This window comes from Phoca vitulina, unplaced genomic scaffold (genome assembly GCF_004348235.1).
Source record: "Phoca vitulina isolate PV1807 unplaced genomic scaffold, GSC_HSeal_1.0 scaffold18, whole genome shotgun sequence".
In the NCBI taxonomy this organism is placed as follows: Eukaryota; Metazoa; Chordata; class Mammalia; order Carnivora; family Phocidae; genus Phoca; species Phoca vitulina.
Window position 1 is genome coordinate 27,580,699 of NW_022589721.1, and position 22,201 is coordinate 27,602,899.

The following is a 22,201-nucleotide window of genomic DNA, read 5'->3' on the forward strand; positions in this document are numbered from 1 at the left end:
CCTGATGCCCCTACCATGCTGTGCACAGAGCAGAGGCTTAAAAAGGTATGGGATTTGCCATGGTGCCTGGACCGCCTCTCAAACAACAAAGCTTCTGTCAGCTGATTACTCCTCCCAAGGGCAAGGCGGAAAGCAGGGGTGCACACGTCTCAGCTGCAACAAATCAAGTGTCAGGCCCCAGGAAATAAAAGGTAATACCATTCACCTCCAACCACGGGCCGCAAGGCAAATCCTACAATGCTTTAGCGGGAGGAGGGACACCATCGTCTGCATGTTAAGGCTTTGGATCTTGGATGGGGAGGTTCTGGGTGGGGCCCAAACCCAAGATGTTGATTCAGAAAGGGGAAGAGTAAACCATCCAAGCTAACGGAGGAACCAGAGTACTCAGGCAGAGAATGTTTTTATTCTACCCACCACATCTCATAGAATGGGAGGTGAATAGTAAAAAGTGCATTTTTTTTTTTTTTTTTTAAAAGCAAACGAATTCTAAGACATAAGCTAAGACCCCACCTGTCATGGGAGTGGGAGGGTCATCAATTGTGGTTACCGCACCCGGTAACAAGTGCCCTTGATTTGGGGGGAGGAGTGGGGAGTAGAATCTTGTAGATAAAGCCAGGACCCCCTCCCCTCCACCCCCCAAGAGGTGATTCAAACCCATAAGGTCACTTTCTCTGTGCTGGCTGGCTCCCTTTCATCAGGCTGCAGAGCGGTCCCAGAGGAAGATTCGGCACCTGGACGGGGTCAAGGAGTTGGGGGTGTGATTTGGGGCAGATGCTGAGGGGGACTGGGTCCCTGTATGAATCTTGAAGCAAAGGGGCGATGCGGTATGGGCCATGTGGAAGGTGGATGCAAAATCTTTCCGGAAGCAGAGGGTACAGAGTAAAGGGGTCTATGCGTTTGTGCTGGAGGTGGGGTCCTGTGTTGCTGGTGATGCCAATCGCCTTGCCCACCCAAGGTAGGACTAGGAGCCCCATGCGGCCGCCTGGGCAGGAATGGCAGAGAGAGCCACGGAGAGCGCCATTCTGCAGAGAGCCTGGCGGGCCTGCCCCGTGGCGCCCACCTGACGTTGCGTGTCCTCTAGAGTTCCTGGGCCTGTGGCCCCATGGCCTGCTCCTCCATGGGCTGCATGGCCTCCTGCACGTAGACGATGAACTCCGAGGCCTCCCCGCCCTGAGTGTAGACAGTCACCGTCTCAATGCCCTCCACGTCGTCAGAGGACACCACCAGGTGGTGCTGCTCGGCCAGCTCTACGGAGGCCTGCTGGAGGGTCTCCTGGATCATGACCGTGTGGTTGGAGCTGGGCTCCTCGTCCGTTACCTGTGTGGGGGCGAGAGAAAGGTCACACAGGCCCTGCTTCTGGATCCGGCTGTAACAACAGAATCACAACTACTGCACATGGAGCATGTAGTACGTTCCAGGAGCTTGTCCCTACTGCACACAAATGCTCTAGGTTTGCTCTCATCCCTGGCTTACACATGGAGAGGATGAAGCTCAGTGCTGCAAAGCAACATGGCCACGGGCCCCAGGGGTGGCAAGTGGCAAAGCCCAAGTCGAAACCCAAAGTCCAAGCTCTTCTCTGGATGCCAAGCTGCCTCCTGGAGAGGTGTGGGGTTTGCCAGGGTTGCCCTGGGTGTGAGGGTCGGAAGGCAGTACGAGTGATTTACTGCAACCATGTGGAAGGTTAGGTGGGTGGCTCCTGGAAATTCATAGCTGGTCCATCTGGTGGTGAGAAAGAGGCTAGGTTTATCCTGGGTTTTCTGTCTTTCCACACACTGTGGGAGCTCAACTCCCTGTCTGAAGATCAGTCTCACTTTGGGAAAGAGTAGATGTCCCTGAAAGAACGATTTCCCCCAGCTGCCGTCTATCGACACCAAGGACTTAGCCATGGCGGGAGGTGGCCTGTTGGGAGGACCTGCCCCTGCAGTGGGGCTGGGCAGGACGGTCGGGGGAGGGGCATCTGTCCGTGGAGGGGACCTGATCTCTACAGGCAGGCCTTTCTCTGCAGCTCCAAGCAGGCAGATTCCAGACAAAGCCAATTTCAGCTGGTGCTGCTGCCCCACACCCCTGACCCTGTGGGCTCTGGCCTGTTTTAAATAACCACCGTCTTTGATCTTCAGAAGAAAAATAATCAGGAGAGAACATGGGGAAGACTCAGGAAGAGTTGAGAGCCTGGAGCTGCAAAAAGAACGTAAGGGTTAGAGTACAAGTCCAGGGAGGGGGTCTGGGATGGTTTGGGGAGGGAATGAGAAAGTTCTTAGGTGCGTGCAGGATGTCAGAGAGGAGCCGAGGGACACATGCTTCGTCCTGCACGGAGCAGGGCTCGAACAGCAGTTCACCACTGTCCGCTGGGAGGCCAGGCACCTACCCCGCAACCCTCAGTTTTCCCATCTGTAAAACAGGGACGAATGTGCACTCCGGAGGATGGCTGGGAAGGTAAAGGAGATTCTCTGTGCAAAGTGAGTGCCTAGTAACAGCACTGCCCTTTCCGTGTCTGTAGCATTCATTTAACAAGACTTTCTTAACGCCTGCCAGCTGGAAGGTGTGGCACGTCAGTTACTTGTCAATCCAGCCACGCCGCCCAGCCCGTGTCATCATAAAAGGTCCCGGCAGACTAAGCTCCATGCAGCAGGGGCCGCCGTGACCTGGCACCGCTCTTTCCCAGAGCCAGGCCGGATGCACACACAAGCACTCAGATTTGCGGAGTGACGATCCGCTGGGTACCGGGTGCTGGGGCGGGTGCTGGGGAAGTGACCCGCTGGAAAAGCCCCGTCCAGTGGGGCAGACACAGGAGCAGAGCGGCAGTGTTCCCATCCAGGGCGGGCGAGCCAGGGAAGGCCTCCGGAGGAGAAGTGGAGATGGGCTCCAGGCAGAGGGGGCAGAAGAAGCAAGGGCTCCCAAGACAGCCAGCAAAGGCCAGTGTGCTCAGGTGGCCTCTGTGAGCTCCATCCCCCCACCCCCCACAACGTTCTGATTCCTCTCCTTCCAGCTGGTGTCTGGCAGGGAAGGCCTCCTCCTCCCTGCCTGCCCGTTGTCCCTAACAGCCATGACTCGACGCTCACCAGGGGCGTGGGGGGCCCAACTGGCTCACAGGGGCCTCCCTCTGGCCCTGTGACTACCATCTGGCCCTGTGACTACCAGGGCGGGCTGTGTCAACAGGGGGATTGTATTTAATTGAGGGAGAAAAATGGAAAGGCACCTCTGGGGTGGACACCACGCAAAGCTATGGATTGGAAGGCACTTCTAATTTGGACTGAAAGAATTCACCAGAAGCCAGAGAGCTATCCTAAGTGGAAACTATTAACACATTTAGCCTGATTTGTTTCTCCAGAGTGAATCAGGACCTCTTTTTTTTTGTTCTTCTTCTTTTAGTGTTTGTTTCCATTTCATTTAAATGGGAAAATGTACTGAGAACCAAGACTTTGGAAGTAAATATTGATTTATTTCACACTGAAAGAGGGTGCCTGCCAGAAGGCTGGGGGCGGGGGGACACACAACGAATGCGTTTCTCCTCTTAAGTGTTAGGAAATTCTGCATGAAGGAAAAGGTGCGGGGCCGGGGCAATCTGTGCTGAGCCCCAGGACCTCCCACGTGCAAAGCCAGCCTGCTGCACTTGAAGTAAACAGACACACATGCCCCTGGGCATGTGCGCTAATCAGCGGTCACTGCGGTCAGAGCCAAGGCTGAGATAAGGAAGTAGTCACAACAGCAATTCCCACGGGCTGAAATTCCCGTCCCTCTGAACAACGCTAACACCACGACGGCCCCGTACTGACAAGGGCCGAGAGCAGGGCCACGGACGAGGGCACCCTGCCTTTGGTGAGCGGGGACTGCGGCCTCCTGTTTCCAGGACAGCCGAGTTCTTGGACACCGGGGGCGGGGAGGAGGGGGTCCGAGGTGACCCGGAGGGCTCCGGCCCACAGATGTGGGGAGGAAGACAGGCAGAAACCAAGACGAGGCCGCTGCGCTTGAAGTAAGGGTAAACTGTGTGCTTCCTCTGTCGCATCAGAGCCCAGGGGCGGCTTCGAGGAGGGTGGTGGTATCTGCACATGGCGGGGAAAAGGCTTTGCAGGCAGAGGGCAGACAGTGAGCAAAGAGCAGGCATGTGCCCCAGGCCCTGCCAAGGCTGCCAGCCACCTCCCAACCACCACGCCCGCTGCGCAGAGTTCTGTCTTCCCCCTTCCAGAAGGCTCTACGCCATCTCCCACTGCTGAGCCAGCCTCAGCTTTCCTCACTGAGACACCCTCTCCCGGCTTCCACAACCCTCCCCTGGGCTCTGTTCTGAGCCCTCCTGAAGATTCCCCGTCCTCGACCTCTGCTCTGGACCCCTCTCTGCGTCGACACTCTGCTCCCGGCTGATCCAGAGGCACCGAGCTGCAGGCCACAGGGCCATCTGCTCCTGGGGGGCCCCCTGGGGGCATCGGTCCAGTGTGCCAAAGTCACAGGAGGGAGGGAGTGCTAGGCAGGAGTGGCAGGCGAGGTTCATGGTCAGGTCTGAAGAGCCCTGGTCACCAGCTGAGGGGCCGAGACTTTGTTTTACAAAGGAAAACACGGATGGTTTTCAAAGAAGGGCCTGCGTCACTGGGTCCGTGGCACCCCGCCAGTGGAAACTTGCCTAACGTGAGAGGTTAAACTGAGTGCTACACTTATCTCACTGCCCCTTTAAATATTTATTTGTCCATATCACCTTTTCTAATTACAAAATCTATTCAAAAATAATCCTCTTTCCTTTTTTTCCCCCAGTTTTCAGCTCCAGCGTTTTGTGCAACAGAATCACCATTCAATCCATCCACTGCTAATTATGAGAGCACAGTAAACCTCAGGGCTTAATTCACCAGAAAGAGTAATGGAGACAAAGGTAAGTGTGCCTTTTGCAGAAATCCTGCAAGGAGTATCCTTCTTGGTGGGCACAGGCATAACAGGGGCCGCGTGCCGCTGCTCAGTCACCTTACTGAGCCCCCAAAACAGAACAACGGCCAGGGTCCCCAAAGCCTGGCCGTCACCTGCTGCGGCAGTGTTTACGTTTCCACGAGCTTTCATGAGCGAGTGGCCCTGCCAGCCCTCCAGCTGATACGGGGAAGAGAACGTTGCAGAAGGAGGACTGATGGGGGGTAGGGGAGTGGGCACGCTCTACAGAAGGGGTTTGTGAGGCTCTGCAGAGGGAGCCCCTCCCCACCCTCACACACTCCCATGTGCCACGTTCCTGCAAACCGTGGACCTTCCCCATCCCAGGGAGCCCAGCGTCCCCCCAGCCCCTCGCCGTTTACTGAACTCCGTGCTGGCCATGTCCGCACGGCATCTCAGGCTGGGCATTTCTGAATGAAACCTTCAGTGGGCCAGTGACTCATCCAGGGTCAAAGAGCAGGAAAGGAGCAAGGGCTGGACCTTGGTCTGGGTGACACCTCATCCACAGACCTTCCTCAGCTGGGGTGGTAGGACAGCAAGAGATGGGATTACACGTCACAGATCAACTGGGTTAAATCATTACTTCACTTCAATCACTTTTACAGTCCCTGTAGAGCTCTCAACCATTTCCTCCATTCAAAGTGATCTCTGGTAGCTTCAACTAGTAGCTCAGGCTTAAAATTGTTCCCCACAGTAGAAATAATACAGCTTCACAATGTCATTATCCCCTGAGACGGGAACTCCACTTTCCCCAAATGCTGTATCTAACATATCTTCCAGCTAAATTATTAGCAGCAAAGATAGCTTAATAGAAAACCTTAACCCAGGGGACTGTACAAATTATTCACTAAATCAGGCTCTGAGTTCTGCAGCTCTGCCCACCTCAAGCATTCTTCTAGAATCTAGACCAGATGGCTGTCAGACCCAGGCACTCTGCTAGGCTCCATTCCTGCTGAGGAGTGGCTGCCTGCCGAGGCAAACGCTAACGGCGACTGGGTCGCATGGCATTGAAGGGGACGTTTCAGTTCAGAGCCAGGCCAGGGCCCCTGCCTTGTGCGGGTCCTGCTGCGCCCGCAGGTCTGTGGCCCGGTGGAGGTGGCAGACGGGGCGCTTATCCTGGACACCAGGCAGGGCGGTCTCCTGAAGGAGCCCGCCTGGTCCTGAACACTGGGAGGCCCAGACCGGACACCTTCTCAGGTCCCTTCCACTGCAGGGATTCTCAGACTCCGTGGCGTGCTAAGAAGAGAGGGCTGCGCCTTCTGGGCAGACCGACAGCACAGGACTCTGCCAGGAAGGAGCCTGCAATGCCAGGACCACCCCCTTCTTCTTGGTTCTCGGCCTGGCCTCCTCCACTCAACCCCGTGGGCACCATCTGCTTCCACGGCTTGACTCCCTCTTTAAAAAGAACACACCGACGGGTTCCTCTGCCCAAGTGTCCACATGCCTCAGACACAGACGCTCACAAGAAGGGCCTTGAGGGCAGAAAGAGGAAGGACAGCTTCCTGCCCCGACACCCTGTCCTCAGGAACCCCAACGCTGGCCAGGAGAAGTACATGGAGGGGGCGGTCTTGCCAAACAAGATCGTGCCCGGGAAAACCAGCCCCAGGACACTTCACCTCTGTGCACAGCCTTCCACGAGTGGGCTCAAGCCCCACCACACGTCCTCTCTGCTATACACCGCACCAACTACCACCCCCTGGGGACACCAAAACAGCCCAGAGACATTCAAGGGCATCACAACATGACAAACAAAAGACCAATTACGGGAAAACAGAGCTGTGTCTCACGGCTGAATCCCACAGAGGTGGCAGCGAGCCAAGAGGGGAGGCTGTTGCTGGTGGGGTACTTCACACACCACGTTCTCACGAGGCCCCTGGGTTACAATGAACCACTCGAGGGCGCCACGCCTCCCACCCAAGTCTTTCAAAACAGCGCAGATAACCGCCTGGTGCCTGAGTCGGCCACAAGCTCGTGCCAGAGGGGCTCCGGTCCACAGAAGCTGCTCACAAGCTCCATCACCTCAATGTAACGAGCGCCCAAGATGGGCAGGGCTGCATGAGGCCAGGAGTGGGAGACGCCAAGACTCTACAACAATGGCTGAGCTCCCACAAGGAGGCAAACTGGAAGTGTGCCGTGTGTGTACGTGTAGAGGGTGGGTATGTGAGGGGCGTGTGCATGAATATACATCTGTGCACGTGTATACGGGCAGGGGTGTGTGTGTGTACATATGTGAGTGTGGGCATACATGTGCATGTGCGCGTGCATCCGTGAGCAGGTGTGTGTATCTGTATGCGTACATGAGTGTGAACATGTGTGTGCGGGCGTGCATACATCTGTGCACGTGCCTGTGTGCACGTGTATATGGGCAGGTGTGTGTGTGTGTGTACACATGTGAGTGTGGGCATACATGTGCATGTGTGCGTGCATCCGTGGGCAGGTGTGTGCATCTGTATGCGTACATGAGTGTGAACATATGTGTGCGGGCGTGCATACATCTGTGCACGTGCCTGTGTGCACGTGTATACGGGCAGGGGTGTGTGTGCGTGTGCGTGTGTGCATGTGTCTACAAGCGTGGGTTTGGGTGTGGAACGGCCATATATAGGCCCCTAAACTTGTGTCATGCTCCTTCTCTGTCCTTCCTGACACTTCCTATTACACTTCGTCAGTCTGCATCTTGTGACACTACTTCCTTCCTTGTGTATCTGTCACTTCTCAGAGTGACCTTAACAGGTGGGCCCTTCACAGTTTCCGGAGTCTTTCCGGAGTCCTTACCTCACTTAAGTCTCATGCAGTGCTGTGCAGAAGGCAGGGCAGGGACGACTGCAGCCCTATCTTTCTGAGAAGTGTTTCCCCGAGTATAGGAGACCCCACAGCTAGTAACAGATGATTCTGGAATGTGAAGCCAGGTAAGACCGTTTAAGGCCTACAGTCTTTCCAACTACCTCTGTCTACCATTTGGTGGCTTCCTGTGACCCTCAGTAGAAGCCCAGTTCCCCAGGGAGGAGAGACAAGGACGTTCCTGCCCTGACCCCTGCCTCTTCCCATTCCCCCCCCCCCCCCCCCCCCCCCCCCATGCTCATCTTTGGTTCATCATGTGTCCTCTCCTGCCCCTGAACTTCTGCCCTCGCTGCTTCACTTGCCTGAAGACTCACCCCACCACCTTTCTCTGGAGAATCAGGTGCGTGCCCTGTCATCCAGGGAGCCCCCAGGCGCCCTGAGTTTGCACGCCCAGAGCTGAACCCCATCACATGAAGCCTGGCCACACCTGACAGACAGGGAACAGTGAATCCCTGTTTCTTGGATGAATCACTGAAAAAATGAGTATAAAGTCTAAGAAATGTGCCACCCTTGCTCAAAAACCACCAAATACAGCAGAACTGAGATGGTTCCAGTCCCGGGGAAGAGTCACAGCGGGGACACGGGTGAGGCCCCTGAAGCCTGTGTCTCCAAGTGCATGACGTCACCAACGCCGTCGCTGCAGCCTGTGCGCTAGGCCACGTCGCATGGCATTCAAGGGGACGGTTTCAGTTCAGAGCCAGGCCAGGGCCCCTGCCTTGTGCGGGTCCTGCTGCGCCCGCGGGTCTGTGGCCCGGTGGAGGTGGCGGACGGGGCGCTTATCCTGGACACCGGGCGGGGCGGTCTCCTGAAGGAGCCCGCCTGGTCCTGAACACTGGGAGGCCCAGACCGGACACCTTCTCAGGTCCCTTCCACTGCAGGGATTCTCAGACTCCGTGGCGTGCTAAGAAGAGAGGGCTGCGCATGAAAATCCAAATACAACCAAACGACGAGAATGATACAGAACGCCGCAGTCGATTCTTTTAGGTGAAACATTCCTCTGTGCATGTTTAAGCTCTGAGGAAGAAGCCTCATTTTCCCCAGTAATTGAAGTTTCACTCACTGCTGAAATTCTAACCAGCAAGAGCTTCCTCTAGCCTTCCCAGAAGTGGGGCCGGCAGACCCCCCTCACAGGGTTAGCAGGTGAGCACATCCACCCTAGGTTAGGTGTGGTGTTGTCCGTGTCAGGAACAAAGGGACGATGGTAAATACTGTCCCAAATTTATAGAAGAAAGAAGAGGTATAAATGGATGTGGTGTGTAAGAAAGCACCGTAAATTTCCAACTCTAGAAATACGTATGTAGATACAGGACCAAAAGAAGGATATTACAAGCAAGAAACTTGTGGCAACATCAAAAGATACTCACTGGCAGGGAGAAACCATTCCATGCATCAATGAAGACTTAAAACCTTTCAAAAAGGACAAAATGCACAGCAAGGGAGGAAGGCCGTGATTCATCCTTCCTGGGGAGACAGCATAATGCCTCCCCTCCGCCCTATTTTTCTCTTGGTTGTAAGTAGACAGTAGATGCTCTTTCTTTTCTGAAAATACTGATCCTATCAACAGTCCAAAGCCCAGGTTGTAAAGACAGCTCGCTGCAGGCAGTCGCTGCATCCCTGAGTGCGTCCTGGCTCCGAGAGGCACTGCGGGGTCTGGGGGCCCACCGCGGCAGCCCCATTCTGAGGCCCCAGGGCACAGGGAGCCCTCCTGCACAGAGAGCTCTTGTCCACAGGGTCCCGAGGGCCCGCCTGCAGGGGAGGGAAGGGCCAACTCCGTTCCCTGTGACAGGCACACCTGGAAACGTTGGAAAGACGCCCCTACTGGCCCTGTGTCTGTCACAGGACGAGGACAAGGTCTGTGTGTTAGCCAATCCAACTGACCCCACAGACAGGGTTAGAGACAGATGTCGGGGCGGGAAAAATGACTAAGACATCTGATCTTTCTTGAATTTCTCAAGGGTCTAAACACAGTTTGGTGTGCTCTCAACAATCAACTGAGACAAAAAGAATCCTTCTCTTGGAAACTGTGGTAAATGGGGTGGACAACATGATCTCTCTAAGCACATGGGAAAAACAAGGGATGACGAGGCTGGTGCCTGGGGCAGGGCAGGTGGTCACGTGTGGTGCTCACAACGCCAGAAGGGGCCATCCCCTCCAGCGGTGGGTATCTGATGCCCCGGCCCCACCACCCCAGGGCCCCTCCGTGTCCCCTTCCAGATCATGCCCACACAGCATCCGGCTTACAGCCAGCACTCAACACACATCTGAGCTGAATTATTCAGGAGATATTGTAAAGCTGAACTCAAACAGAACCAGAGCACATTCCCCGTGACAGGGAAGGAGGAAGGCAGTAGCTTCTCACTGCCTACGAATATCTTTTGATATTTAGACAAGTTTATTGTCTAAATATGCTTCACTTCCTTGACCTTTAAGCACACATATATTGAACTTTTATTTAGTGCCAGGCACTGATGGGGGTGCTGTGCATCCCTGTCGGGCCCCTCACACAGGGAGACACGCTTCTCCTTACAAGCCTCACCCATCCACAGATGGCAACTTGCAGGGTCATTCTTCTCACCGAAATCCCTCTGTTGCACTTGGAGAACACTTCCCCCCTCAGCATGTCTCTCAGAACAGAAGTCCTCCACCCTCCCTGATTTTTCTCACAATCACCCCAAGCAACCATCCTTGCAGGCCCTGGCCTTTCTCAATGCAGACCTGACAGGCTCGATAAAGATGTGGTGACATGACAGACTCCCGCCTTGCTCTGCCATCCCCAGGACCCCTCTCTGTGCCAGAAAGCCCTTGGTTTCTTGCCTCAGCAGATGCACTCCCGATTCCACAATCCGTGGCCTCTAGCAGTTTCGCTGGCCTCTTACATAGTGACCTGCAGCCTCCACGAGCCCAAGCAGACAAGGAAAGTGAGGCAGCTGCAGCCCACTGTGCCCCTCCGGGCACCCCACAGAGCCACAACCACCGAGAAAGACAGCGTTTCCACGTTCTGCTTGAAGAATGTTTACCACAACGCATCATAAACCGTTCCAGTCACTCGTCAGACTTACCCGGGTACGTTCATTAGTAGCAGAGGGGATCCAAGAGCGGAAACAGGAATTGTGGATCCGTCATCCTCTGAGCACCGAGGCAGCTTTGATATCCACACGCCCCTTTCTTCGCTGTTTGTACTTGTCTCTCTGAGTATGAAAATCTGCCAACCTTGACTCTCCCTGGAGCGTCGTCCTCCCTCTGCCTGCTCTCATGTCTGTGCCCCTTCTGGCTCAGAACCCTCCCCCAACTCCCCTTTACTTTGGGCAAGTGGCTGTTGGATGTCCTCAACCGTTCCACGTCAGCCCCGCCCTCCCCCCACCGGGGCCCCCTCTGATGGAATTACTCAGAAGGTCTCAGCAGCAGGGGCGGCAACTGTTCCCAGCCACAACCATGTTAATCTACAAGATGCAACTATCTGTTTACCTGTCTGGACCAAGCAACGAATGCTCCTATGAAACCCTGGGACTCCTAATGCCAAGCACACGGCCTAGAGAGCTATGTTAGTACTTGTTCGCTGGACAGAAACTTCCAGAAGCAGAAACAACTATGGCTGAATTCTAAACACACAGAAAAGGGGATAAGGAGCTACGTCACTCCTAGGATGGGAGCTAAGGTTTACTGAACACTTCCTAAGACTTCATGCACATAATCACATGTAATCCGTACATTAGCCCCATGGAGTAGGTTCTAGTACTTTCCCATTTTACAGATAAGAAAACAAAAGTTCAAAGCAGAGAAGTGCTTCGTCCCAGGTCACATACCATTAAGTGACAGATGGGCGTTCACACCCACGCAGGCTGGCTCCCCTTTAGCCATGTGTTACCTTCCCAGCTTTGCCACGGGCTCGTTCCCCACCTACGGGACACAGCCAGGGGCTCATGAAGAGCGCGTCTCAGGAGACACCTGTGCACCGTCCCTCCAAGGAGGCCTCCGTCTCAGAGGCCTGCATCTCCCGTGGCAGGGCACCTACAGCGGCTGCAGCCCACGACGCTGCTCAGCATAAGGCGTGTGGAAGGCACCTGAGCCCACCCGGCTCAGACGTCCGACATCAGATCCCCCGTTCATGACTCTGAGCACTCAGGAAGCCTCCAAACATGCCTCCAGGCCTCCACTCCGACCAGAGTAGGTAGCACACTGGGCCACCTGGGCGGGGGCCAGAGCTCTCCTGTCCTCCAGCAGTGGAGAAACTGGGAGGTGGGGGGTGCCCCACTCATTACCGTTCTTGGGGACGTGGTCACAGACCACATCCTCATGTGCCTGTACTCATGCCTTTGCCTTCTGCATCAAATGGGGGTGCTCGGGGAGAGTGGGACTGTACTCTGACCAGAGTCCCGCACCGTGCGGTGTTGCTCGCCTGCCTGACACGAACTGCCCTTCACTTCTCATCTGCATTCGGTCACGGTGCTCATTTCCTATCACTGCCTAACCAATGACCACACAGGGAGTGGCTTAAGACACAAAGACACAAATCTTTCTGCTTCTAATCTCACGGAAGTCTGCCATCAGGTGAGGAAGTTCTGCTTTCAAGGGGCTCAAGGGACTAGCTAAGGCCCTCCTGGCTACTCATCCTAGCTCACGGTTAACTGTACCATCTAACGACACAATCAGAGGAGTACGGCTCATCCTATCCACAGGATCCGGAGAATACCTGATGTGGACGTGAGAGGTCAGAGAGGGCTGAGAGAGTGGCCTTGCTGTGGTCACCGAACAAAAGGAAGTGAGCCTGGCAGAGGCTGCTGATGAGGTTCTGGGTAGAGGCTATGAAGGTGGGAAGAGAGGATTAGCAGACAGCCGGTGGGCAGGTGCATAATAATAAGCAAGGGGGTGGAGGGAAGGAGGAGGGCCAGACTGCTTTGGGAGGCCACGGTGAAAGCCTAGTCCCAGTTTACCGGAGACTTCCGAAATTACTGGAGGTTTTTAAGTGAGGGATGCTGGAATCTGGCTGACATTTTGAACAGCTCGCTCTGTGTGCTATGTGGAAACTGGATCTTAGGGCAGCAGGGGTGGAGGGAAGGAGACCAGTGAAGAGAAGGTCTGTAAACCAGGGTGGGGAGAGCTTCTCAGACTCTGCCACGCACACGAATCAAGGCGGACCAGGGACAGGGGTAACACGCGGTCTGACTTGGGAGGTCTGGGGTGGAGCCAGACCCTCTGTGTTTCTAACAAGCTCCCTGAAGCGAACACCAGAGGTCCGAGGACCACGTGTGGAGCAGCAGCTGCTTAGATGGAGGTGGCAGCCTTGGGACACAGGGACATGTGAGGTGTGCTGTGGGGGAAGATCCCGCAGCAAGGGGAGGACATGCTGACAATCACATGTGGGGGTAACGCGGACCCCCAGGTTTCGGCCTGAGCACTGGAGTGCAGAGTGTGCACTCACAGGATGGGGAAGCTGATAGAGCGGGGGAGAGAGGGCTGTGAGGTCCCGAGTGCTTATTTTGGGGAACCCTTCCGAGCAGGATGGAGGCCACTGTTCCAATGGGAATGAAAAGCGGACCCAGCTGGTGGCAGCACCGCCCCAGAATACGCTCTAGGAAGGCCAGGACCGCATCTCCTTCGGGTGGGGCCCCCAGCCCTGGCTCCCCCCGTTATCAGGGCTCCCAGCCCTGCCTTTGCCGCAAACCTGAGGTGGAATGAGTGATCTCAGCTGGCCAGGGCAAGCGGCAGAGAGAGCAGGAGTCACGTAAAGCCCACCGGCCCGGCCCAGGCTGTGGATCAGGAACTGGGCACCCAGCAAACAGCAATCAACTCACCAGTACTGAAACTCAAATGAAGTGGGATTCTGCAAATAGCACCAACCAAGCTGCTGCTTCCTGGGGCCCAGTGGTAGGAAAATCAGGGCTTAGGGCAAGGAAGACAAGAGAGAAGAAAAGTTCAACAGACTGACCTCTCCAAGCTAGCTAGAGATGCTCTATATGAACAAGAGGGCCGGAATGAAACTGGGAAACCTTTACCCACTATTTTTTCAGACAATTTCCCACATGGCCAGAGGTAGATCATGGCACTTATTTTTACGTTAAAATTTTACAAAGAAGTGGAATTTTCCATCACTACCAGGGGATAAAGAGCTCAGCAAGTAATAAGAAGATGGGGATGAGGATGCAATTTTTCCTATCATCCACCAGAAATCAGACAGAAACTGAGGTCTCTGAAAGTTTTATTTAAAACAAAGAGTGAGAAAAGATTCAAACAGCTAACGGAGCACTAAGAAAGTCTTACAAAGGACAAGAGTTGGCATTAAGTGACAAGGGAGAGTAACCCACTGCCAAGACCCTGAATGGAATTGTTTGTCCCTGGATCTACATAGCGAAGGTCACCATTCAGCAGCGGCAGAACAATGTTCTATAAGGAATGTGAACTACAAAAGTATTGGAAGAGGCTACCTGGGTGCATAATTAGGAGCTTGATGTAAATAAAATTGGCAGGCCCCCAGGATGAAGTAAATTGTACCGCCAAGTTCTTTAGGCAAGAGAAAAACCTCACTAACCAAAACGTGTTGTTGACAAGTGGTTCTTACAGTAAGGGAGGTGATAAGAAGAAAAATAAACAAAGAAAGTAGTGTCACTTCATATTTCCATAAAGCTCAAAAGGACTGGGAATAAAAGATAAAAGATGTCTATCTGGATTGGAGGCACTGATCAGTGTCTGACAGAGTCTGGTGTTAGACCACCTGAGGGGTAGGAAGCACAGTGCACACATATGCTCTCGGCCCCTGCGACCATGCAATGGACGTGATCACCTACAAACGACCTAGGACTCCCTCGCACCGGCCTTCCAAAGACATCGGAATCCCTCTTGATTGTCATTCCCCTACAGAATGAGTAAGCACAGCACAGATGCGGCGTTCCCATCACACAATGAGGAATAACACAACAGAGCAGCTACACTTACTGTCCGTTCTTTTAAAATTATATATACCTACTCCTGGTCTTCTGGAAAGATACCTAACACGAACCACAACAATGGCAAAACCACGATGGGAAAGGAGAACCAACAAGACAACTTAAGACGCCAGGGTTTCACTGCGATGCAGAAGACGGAAACTCTATTATAACGTCTCACGCACTCAGGCAAATGATCTGAAGACAAACAGGGTGCCAAAGAGGAGAGGAGAACAGAGAGAAAATGGGAGAGGCTCTCCTGTTATTCCTACCACATGGGCGGCGCTGAATTCAGGGAAAGGTCTGCTCACCGCAGGAGTTAAAAAGTGCCTCCCGCAGGAACAAGAAAAGTCCATTAACTCACCAGTTATTTGAACTTAAATGGAAAACAAAACAGGAAGGGCTTCTCCTGCTCCCTTTTGTGGGGGAGGATAAGAGGAGAGATCTCAACTCAGTCCCGCTTTGCCACAACGACAAGGCAGATGGCCCGTATCTTCTGTGACCTTTCGAGGATTCCAAGAGTCTCCCGACCCAATGCGATTCTGCAGTCAGGTCTCTTGCTGTTCAGTTCAACAATCAAATTAATAGAATGCAGTGACCGTTTTAAAAGAACATTGAAAATGGATTTTGAAGCCCCACATAAGTCACTTTCCAGATCCCCCTACCCCTAATCTTGCCACAAGTATTATGAAACGCTCAACATCTGCCCCCAGAGGAGGAGGCCAATCCTGGGCTCCCCTTCCAGCAGGGACATGGGGCGTGAGGCTTTTCCCTACCAGAGGCTGCACTGGAGAAGCGCCTTCTGCACAGCAGGTTCTCCCACCAGACGCCCTGGTGCACGTGGACGCACAAAAGGGCATCGGGAGACCAGGTGACTCGGTGCCTTCGATGCAAAACAGGCCAGGCCGCACCCGCGCTTTCTTGCAAACAGGCGAGCGTGTATGTGGTGGGCCGTAGCTATGGACTGCATTTCCTTGCAAAAATAATGAACTGCAAATGACAAAGAGCAATTCTAGTGCTGGCTGGCAACCAACACGTCTTACGGCAACTGCTACCAAAACTGCCTTGCGGACGGAGCGCTGTGCACCGAGCCGTGGAGTGTCTGCATGTGCCTCTCCTCCCGACTGACACATCAGCTTCCCCTCCAGTGCCAACCACCACAGGGGACCTGCCCAGAGATGCCAAAGGGCGTGGGGCAGCAGCTGGGAGAAGGGGGACTGCTTTGGGCAAATCTGGAATTTCTACTTTGGTTTGTTTGTTTCTTAAATCAGCGGTTATAGCTTGTGGTCAGAGCATTTGGGATTCTGAACAAGATTATGGCAGCACAATTCTGCACCATGCCAAGCCAAGGGCCTACGTAGGGCAAGTGGGCAGGGGGCCTGCAGGTCTGAGAACCATCTCCGATGCTCCTTTCAGCTGCTCCCTGCCGCTGGGGGGTGGCTGACAGCTTGGACACGTCCAGCACACCAGCGGAAAATAATGAACACAAAAGAGGCAACTGTAGGGTTGCAGAAAACCAGGAATAAGGAGTGGGTGCACCCCCTACCCCCCAGCCCTGGAGCATGACTCTTGGGCTGTAAGCAAGATGCTTGGTGTGGACAGAGATACAGTCCTGCCAACAGAGAACCGCGAATCATAGTCCCGGGTGAAACAGCCATTCAACGGGAGGCGGTACAATCAGAACCATCTAGTCGCTCCTGACTTGGGGACTGAAGTGGAGTGTTGGTGCTCAGTACAGGACTCCTGCCAGACTCTGTCAACCCTGGCCCCCTCAAGAACCTGCAGGATGGAGCTCACTCCAGAACCCTGAACTGAAATACCAACTGTGAGAGAAATACACATCTACCAAAATATGTATGCTTTCCAGAAGCGGCCAAATCTCCCTGAAATCTGTAAATCAAAGTCATCTCTATGACAACTGGTTATTTCAATTACCTGGTGTAAACAATGACCTTCCACTAACAAAGAGGCCATCGCTCTGAAATAGACAAGCACATGTGTGATGGTTAGTTTCATGCATCAACGTGACTGTGCCACGGGGTGCCCAGATACTGGGTCAAACGCTATTGTGGGTGGTTTCTGTGAGGGTGTTTCTGGATGAAATTAACATTTAGATTAAAGGACTGAGTAAAACAGGCTGCGCTTCCTAATGTGGGTGGGCCTCAACCAATCAGTCAAAGCCTGAATAGAACAAAAAGGCTGACTCTCCCTGAAGAAGGGATTTCCTCCTGCCTGCTTACCTTAGAAGTGGGACATTGGGTTGTTTTTTGTTTGTTTTCCCCCTGCCTTTGGACTCCAGTTACAATGTCAGCTCTTCCTGGGTTTTGAGTCTTCTGGCTTTCAGACTGGACCATCAGCTCTCCTGGTTCTCTGGCCTTCAGACTCAGATGAACTACACTGCCAGCTCTTGGGTCTCCAACTTACAGATCATAGATCTCGGGACCTGTCAGCCTCCATAACTGGTGAGTCGATGCCTTATAATAAATCTCTGTATATGTGTATATGCATGCACGCGCGTGTGCACACACACACCCCACTGGTTCTGTTTCTCTGGACAACACTAATACAACATGCTTTCTCATCAGGTCTCAGCAGAGTAGAAACGGTAACTGAGTCACAGAGAGGCGAGTGTGGCAGAGTGCATGCCCACTGGACAGCCTCCCGTGGACTAACCCTATGACAGGTGGGCCCCCGTACACAGGAAATGCCCTAGTGAGTTCACACATGGCACATGGACTGAAAGGCTACTGGTTTTCAAAAGCAAACAAATGAATAACACACATCAACTCCACCTGCAGCTCAGGGATCTTCTCCCAGACAGATCCTCCCTCACCCCCAGAAGCTGACACCCCACAATGCAGCCAGCTCCAACTGATGTTTAGGGGTCACCCTCAACAATAATAAACAGAAGAAGGGGGCAAGGTGCCCCTGCTGGCCTGGTGGACCCAGGCTCCAGGGCTGTGCCCAGTGTCAACAACAGTCGCAGGGAAGACAAGCTGTTCTGCTGGACATCCAATAGCAGGAATGCTCAGCACAGATTCTCTACTTGGGCTCTGTGACTAAATGAAGAACCTGGAACTGTGATTTCTTAAAAATGCCAACATGCCTTTAAGAGGGTAACGTAAGTCAAGAAGCCCATAGCAAAAGGTCATCTGGCTCTAAGAAGTGACAAGAACCTGTGGGCTGTCTGGACTCATCCTTTCTCCACTGGCCTTTGAGCAGTGGGAAGGGGCAGTGAAGGCAGAGACCAGGTGAAGGTGCCTTCTGGGCTGCGACACCGCTGTCACTGCTTGGTGGTTACAACAGAGCCCATCATTTAACTCAAGTGGGGCCTCATGTGCCACCTCCCCCTGCCCCCAGTCACCCAGCACTGAGCACTAGCTCCTGCCCCCACCCAACTCCTAGCTACCGTCCAGGACTCCATCAGGCACCATGGCATCCACAAAGCCCTCCCTGCCCAACACATGCCCGATCCCAGACCCAGGTTCAAGTCAGGCAGCGCGCTGGTGCTCCCACAGCACTCTTGGGGCACTGGCCGACCTCCCCAAAGCCTACCTTACTCTCCGTTAGAGCTGCTTGTTTAAGGCCTTGACTGGTTCTGCTGGCTCTTTTTTCCCCTTTCCCCTCTAACACACCATGTTATTTATCATAGGTGTGCAGATTAGCTATCACCCTCATTTAGAGGATGGTCAGCTCCTCAAGTATACCATTCATCTTTCTTGTTCACTGAGATACCCTGAGAGCCAAGAACAGCACCTGGCTGGTAGAAGCAGCTCAGGGGGTGTTTGTTGAATAAAAGAGTAAATAATTTCCCTCGCCGGGCTACCTGCCTCTTGAGAGCAGGACCTTTTTTTTTTTTTTTAAGATTTTATTTATTTATTTGACAGAGAGATAGAGAGCACAAGTAGGCAGAGTGGCAGGCAGAGGGAGAGGGAGAAGCAGGCTCTCCGCTGAGCAGGGAGCTGGACGTGGGGCTCGATCCCAGGACCCCAGGATCATGACCTGAGCCGAAGACAGCCGCTTAACCGACTGAGCCACCCAGGCGCCCCGAGAGCAGGACCTGTCTTAACCCCAGAACCCAGTGTGACAAGCAGAATAATGCCCCCCCCACCCCAAAGATGTCCCTGTCCTAATCCCCGGATTTTGAGGATGTTACCTTGCAAGAGGAAGGGGACTCTGCAGATGTGATTAAGAAGCTTGAGATGGGGAGATTATCCCGGATTATCCAAGTGGGCATCATGGAATCATGAGGGTCCTTATGAGAGGGAGACCAGAGGGTCCGGCTGAGAGAAGGTGAGGAAGCAGACGCCAGAGCGGTGGGGTGTGAGAAGAGCTCGCCCTGCCTTGCTGGCCCTGAAGGCGGAGGGAAGGGAATCCGAGTCAAGGGATGCCAGGGGCCTCTTAGAAGCTGGAAAATTCGAGAAAGGAATCCTTCCCAGAAGGAATGCAGCTGTTGACACCTTGATTTTAGCTCAGTTTGAAATCGATTTTAGACTTCTGACCTCCAGAATTATTAGATAATAAATCTTTGTGGTTTTGAGCCAAGTCTGTGGGAATCTGTTGCAGTTGCCACAGAGGAGGACGGAGTACACAGGGAGGGGGGCGGTAAAAGTCTGCGACGCGAATGCTGTGGACCAGTAAAGAAAACATTACTTTTCGTCTCAAAAATAAATTTTAATCCATAAGAACAGCAAAGAGGCATTTAAGCCATGAGCCAGGATGGTGATGGTGGTTGTATTTATCTTTTCCTTTAAAATAATTAACTTTGACTCAGAGATGCTTATGGTTTTCCTATGCTGGTAGGTCTTACACTTCATCTACTTACAGCAGTTTTCTTACTCAAAGATAAATTTCCTCTGCATAAAACCCTAAAACAAGATTTAACAAAAAGAAAAGAAAGAAACCAATTTATTTAATGAAAACTGCCTGGTCTTCACAAATGCACAGTTAGTTGCACTCAAAGCTCTCGTGTGTTTCCGTGGGCCCAGCTGGTGCAGGGCATATAAAGACTTGTCTTCCCGAACACTTCAAAATGCTTAATCCCCATGAATCTGCTTCTAATGCTGACACTTGAGAAAAGTGACGTGACAGGAAATCATTGAGGACATGGTTCTGTGTCCAACTGAATATTTAAACGGCCTGAATTATGGGCTGAGTCTTTTCCATGTCTCGTTTAAAAATAAGAAGAAACTGACCTAAGAAACCATTTTTTCTCAGCTCTTTGCATCCAACACCCCCAGCCTGCCCACCAGGCCTGCCATTAGTTTTATCCTGGAAACTGAAAACCCAAGAAGACTGGAAAATTAATCACTTCCAATTATCACTGATAAATTTTCATATAAAAAAAGATCTTTTTCAATTAACATTAATACATCAGGAAGAAATAAATTATGAACAGAGCATATAACTGTGTTTCACATGGGAAAGAAATCTTAAAATTTTTAAACTTCCAGAATCAATTCATACACACCTAGAATTTGTTTTTGGCCCTGTGGAAGTATGTATAAAACTGGAAAGTTTCAAAAGATCTCAAAATAGGCTATGCAGTAGTAATCTGAAAACCTTTTTTTCTGCAATATATACTATGTACTTTATGACAAGGTGTTCTTGCTTTTTTCTTTCCAGTCTGTCTTACAGGATAGAATGAGAGAATCCAAACAGGAAGACCACAGCACACTCCATCGTGCATAACATTTACTGAGCAACTAGTACGTGTGCTATTCTGGGATGCAACAGGACGAAATCCCCAGCACTAAGGTGCCCCCCACACAGTGAAGGAAGAGAAGCATTTGATGCGATAGATATGCTAGAGTTCACAATGAAGTGGCCTAAGCATGCTCATTAAGCAGGTATAATCCCTCTACTGAAAAATCCTAAACCAAAGTCTAATTAAAGAAAAAAAAAAATCAAAACTAATTTCTCTAATAAAAACAGTTGTCATGGGGCGCCTGGGTGGCTCCGTCGGTTAAGCATCTGCCTTCGGCTCAGGTCACGATCTCAGGGTCCTGAGATCTAGCCCTGCATCGGGCTCCCTGCTCGACGGGGAGTCTGCTTCTCCCTCTCCCTGCCCTCTCCTCTGCCTGCCCCTCCCCCATGCTTGTGCGCGCTCTCTCTCTCAAATAAATAAAATCTTAAAACAAAACAAAAACCAAAAAAACCACTTTTCTTTAAATTTAAATGAGGGGACAACTGAATTCAGAGGCATTCCTTCACCCAATGCCCCTTTGCCAAAGGTGTGGGTGTTTGCTGTCTACCCGCCCCCTGGTGCATCCGTCCATCCCCCATCCATCAGGTACCAGCAGCCCCAGTGAGCCAGGTGCCGGGCCAGGCACACAGGATGATGACAAGGACACATGCTCTTGGCCATTATTTCCAAATGCAGTTGCTCTGGACCGTGTTAAGACACTGATGCTCCTCCTAGTCCCGTGTTTTCAATAAACCACAAGATTCTCTAAGGGATCCCACTGTTTCCTGCTACTGCAAACACACTGTCCCTGTTTACACTGGTCGGACTGGATGCTTACCTGCCTCATCCTGTGTAGTGCTGTCAACCTAATGCCTCGAAGCACATCGAAGCTGTATCCTAAGCCGGCAACCTCATGTATCATTGCACTGTCTGTGATGCTCAATAAATCATGTCCCTGAGCAGTGGCAAATCACAATCGCTGGCACCTTCCTGCAATTCTCAAAAGTCTAGTAAATACAAAGGAAAGCAGTGTACGAGTCTGTCCCCAACCAACGGGCTGCAGGCCACTGCGGACTGACACACCACGTCCCACTGTGGCACTGCCGTCCAGGTTCTTCTCGAGACAAACCACAGTAATGGAGGAGCGTGTCTAGGACACGCGGTCCCAACATTCATCTAGATGTGCTGAGTCTTGTCTGCGGATCATGAAGTCCGGAGTTGAACCAGAATGTACTAATTCCCCAGAGAATTACTTAGCCTGGATTTTAGGCTTTGCGTTGTGTTCTGGGCACACCTGGGGGGACAGTTGCAGAGATAGCTTGGGAAGCCTACTTCTGATTCATCAAAGGGACGCTGCCGGGGAGACAGCACTCAGGGGTCCCCATGTGAAAGCCACATTAAGAAATATCTCTCTTTGTTAATGCCAAGAAAACCTACTCCTTTCGTGAAGTTCACCATTCCACATTTCCTTGTTTACTGCTATAAACTTCGATACCAAATGCACAGTCAATCCTGCATGCTTCTCGTAAGACACACCTCTGCTCAAACATCAGCAATCTGCCCCCAACAGCCCGTTATAAAATATCCCCCAAGCACGCTCCGGGGCCCATAGCCCTCTCCTTGTTTTACTGTCCTCCACTGCACCTGTTCACCATTTAACATTCTTTGTGCATCACCTGCTCATTTCTGTTTTACCTTTTTTCCCACTAGATAGTGACCACAGTGATGGTTGTCTCCTGGAACCCCAGAAACACTGCCTGGCAAGAGTGGGCATTTACTAAGTAGTTCCTGAATGAATGATTCCAAGAATGGGCAGCTGTAAAACTCTATGGTCTGCATTTCAGCTCTCTCCGTG

At 52.5% G+C, this 22,201-nt stretch overlaps 1 protein-coding gene and 1 long non-coding RNA gene across 4 annotated transcripts in view; one reads left to right on the forward strand and one right to left on the reverse strand.

The window, feature by feature from the left end:
- Positions 1-393: 393 nt before the first annotated feature.
- Positions 394-22,201, reverse strand: part of ZFAT (zinc finger and AT-hook domain containing) — a 216,930-nt gene continuing 195,122 nt past the window's right edge. For all 3 annotated transcript variants that reach the window (XM_032415477.1, XM_032415478.1, XM_032415479.1), the window contains one exon: positions 394-1,317. In XM_032415477.1, the coding sequence (XP_032271368.1) occupies positions 1,078-1,317 (240 nt within the window). In that variant the 3' untranslated portion in view covers positions 394-1,077. The remainder of the gene's footprint in view (positions 1,318-22,201) is intronic.
- Positions 3,456-20,603, forward strand: LOC116639311. Its single transcript, XR_004300811.1, has 4 exons — positions 3,456-3,816; positions 4,741-4,855; positions 16,960-17,122; positions 20,286-20,603. It is a non-coding gene; the product is annotated as an uncharacterized LOC116639311 (long non-coding RNA).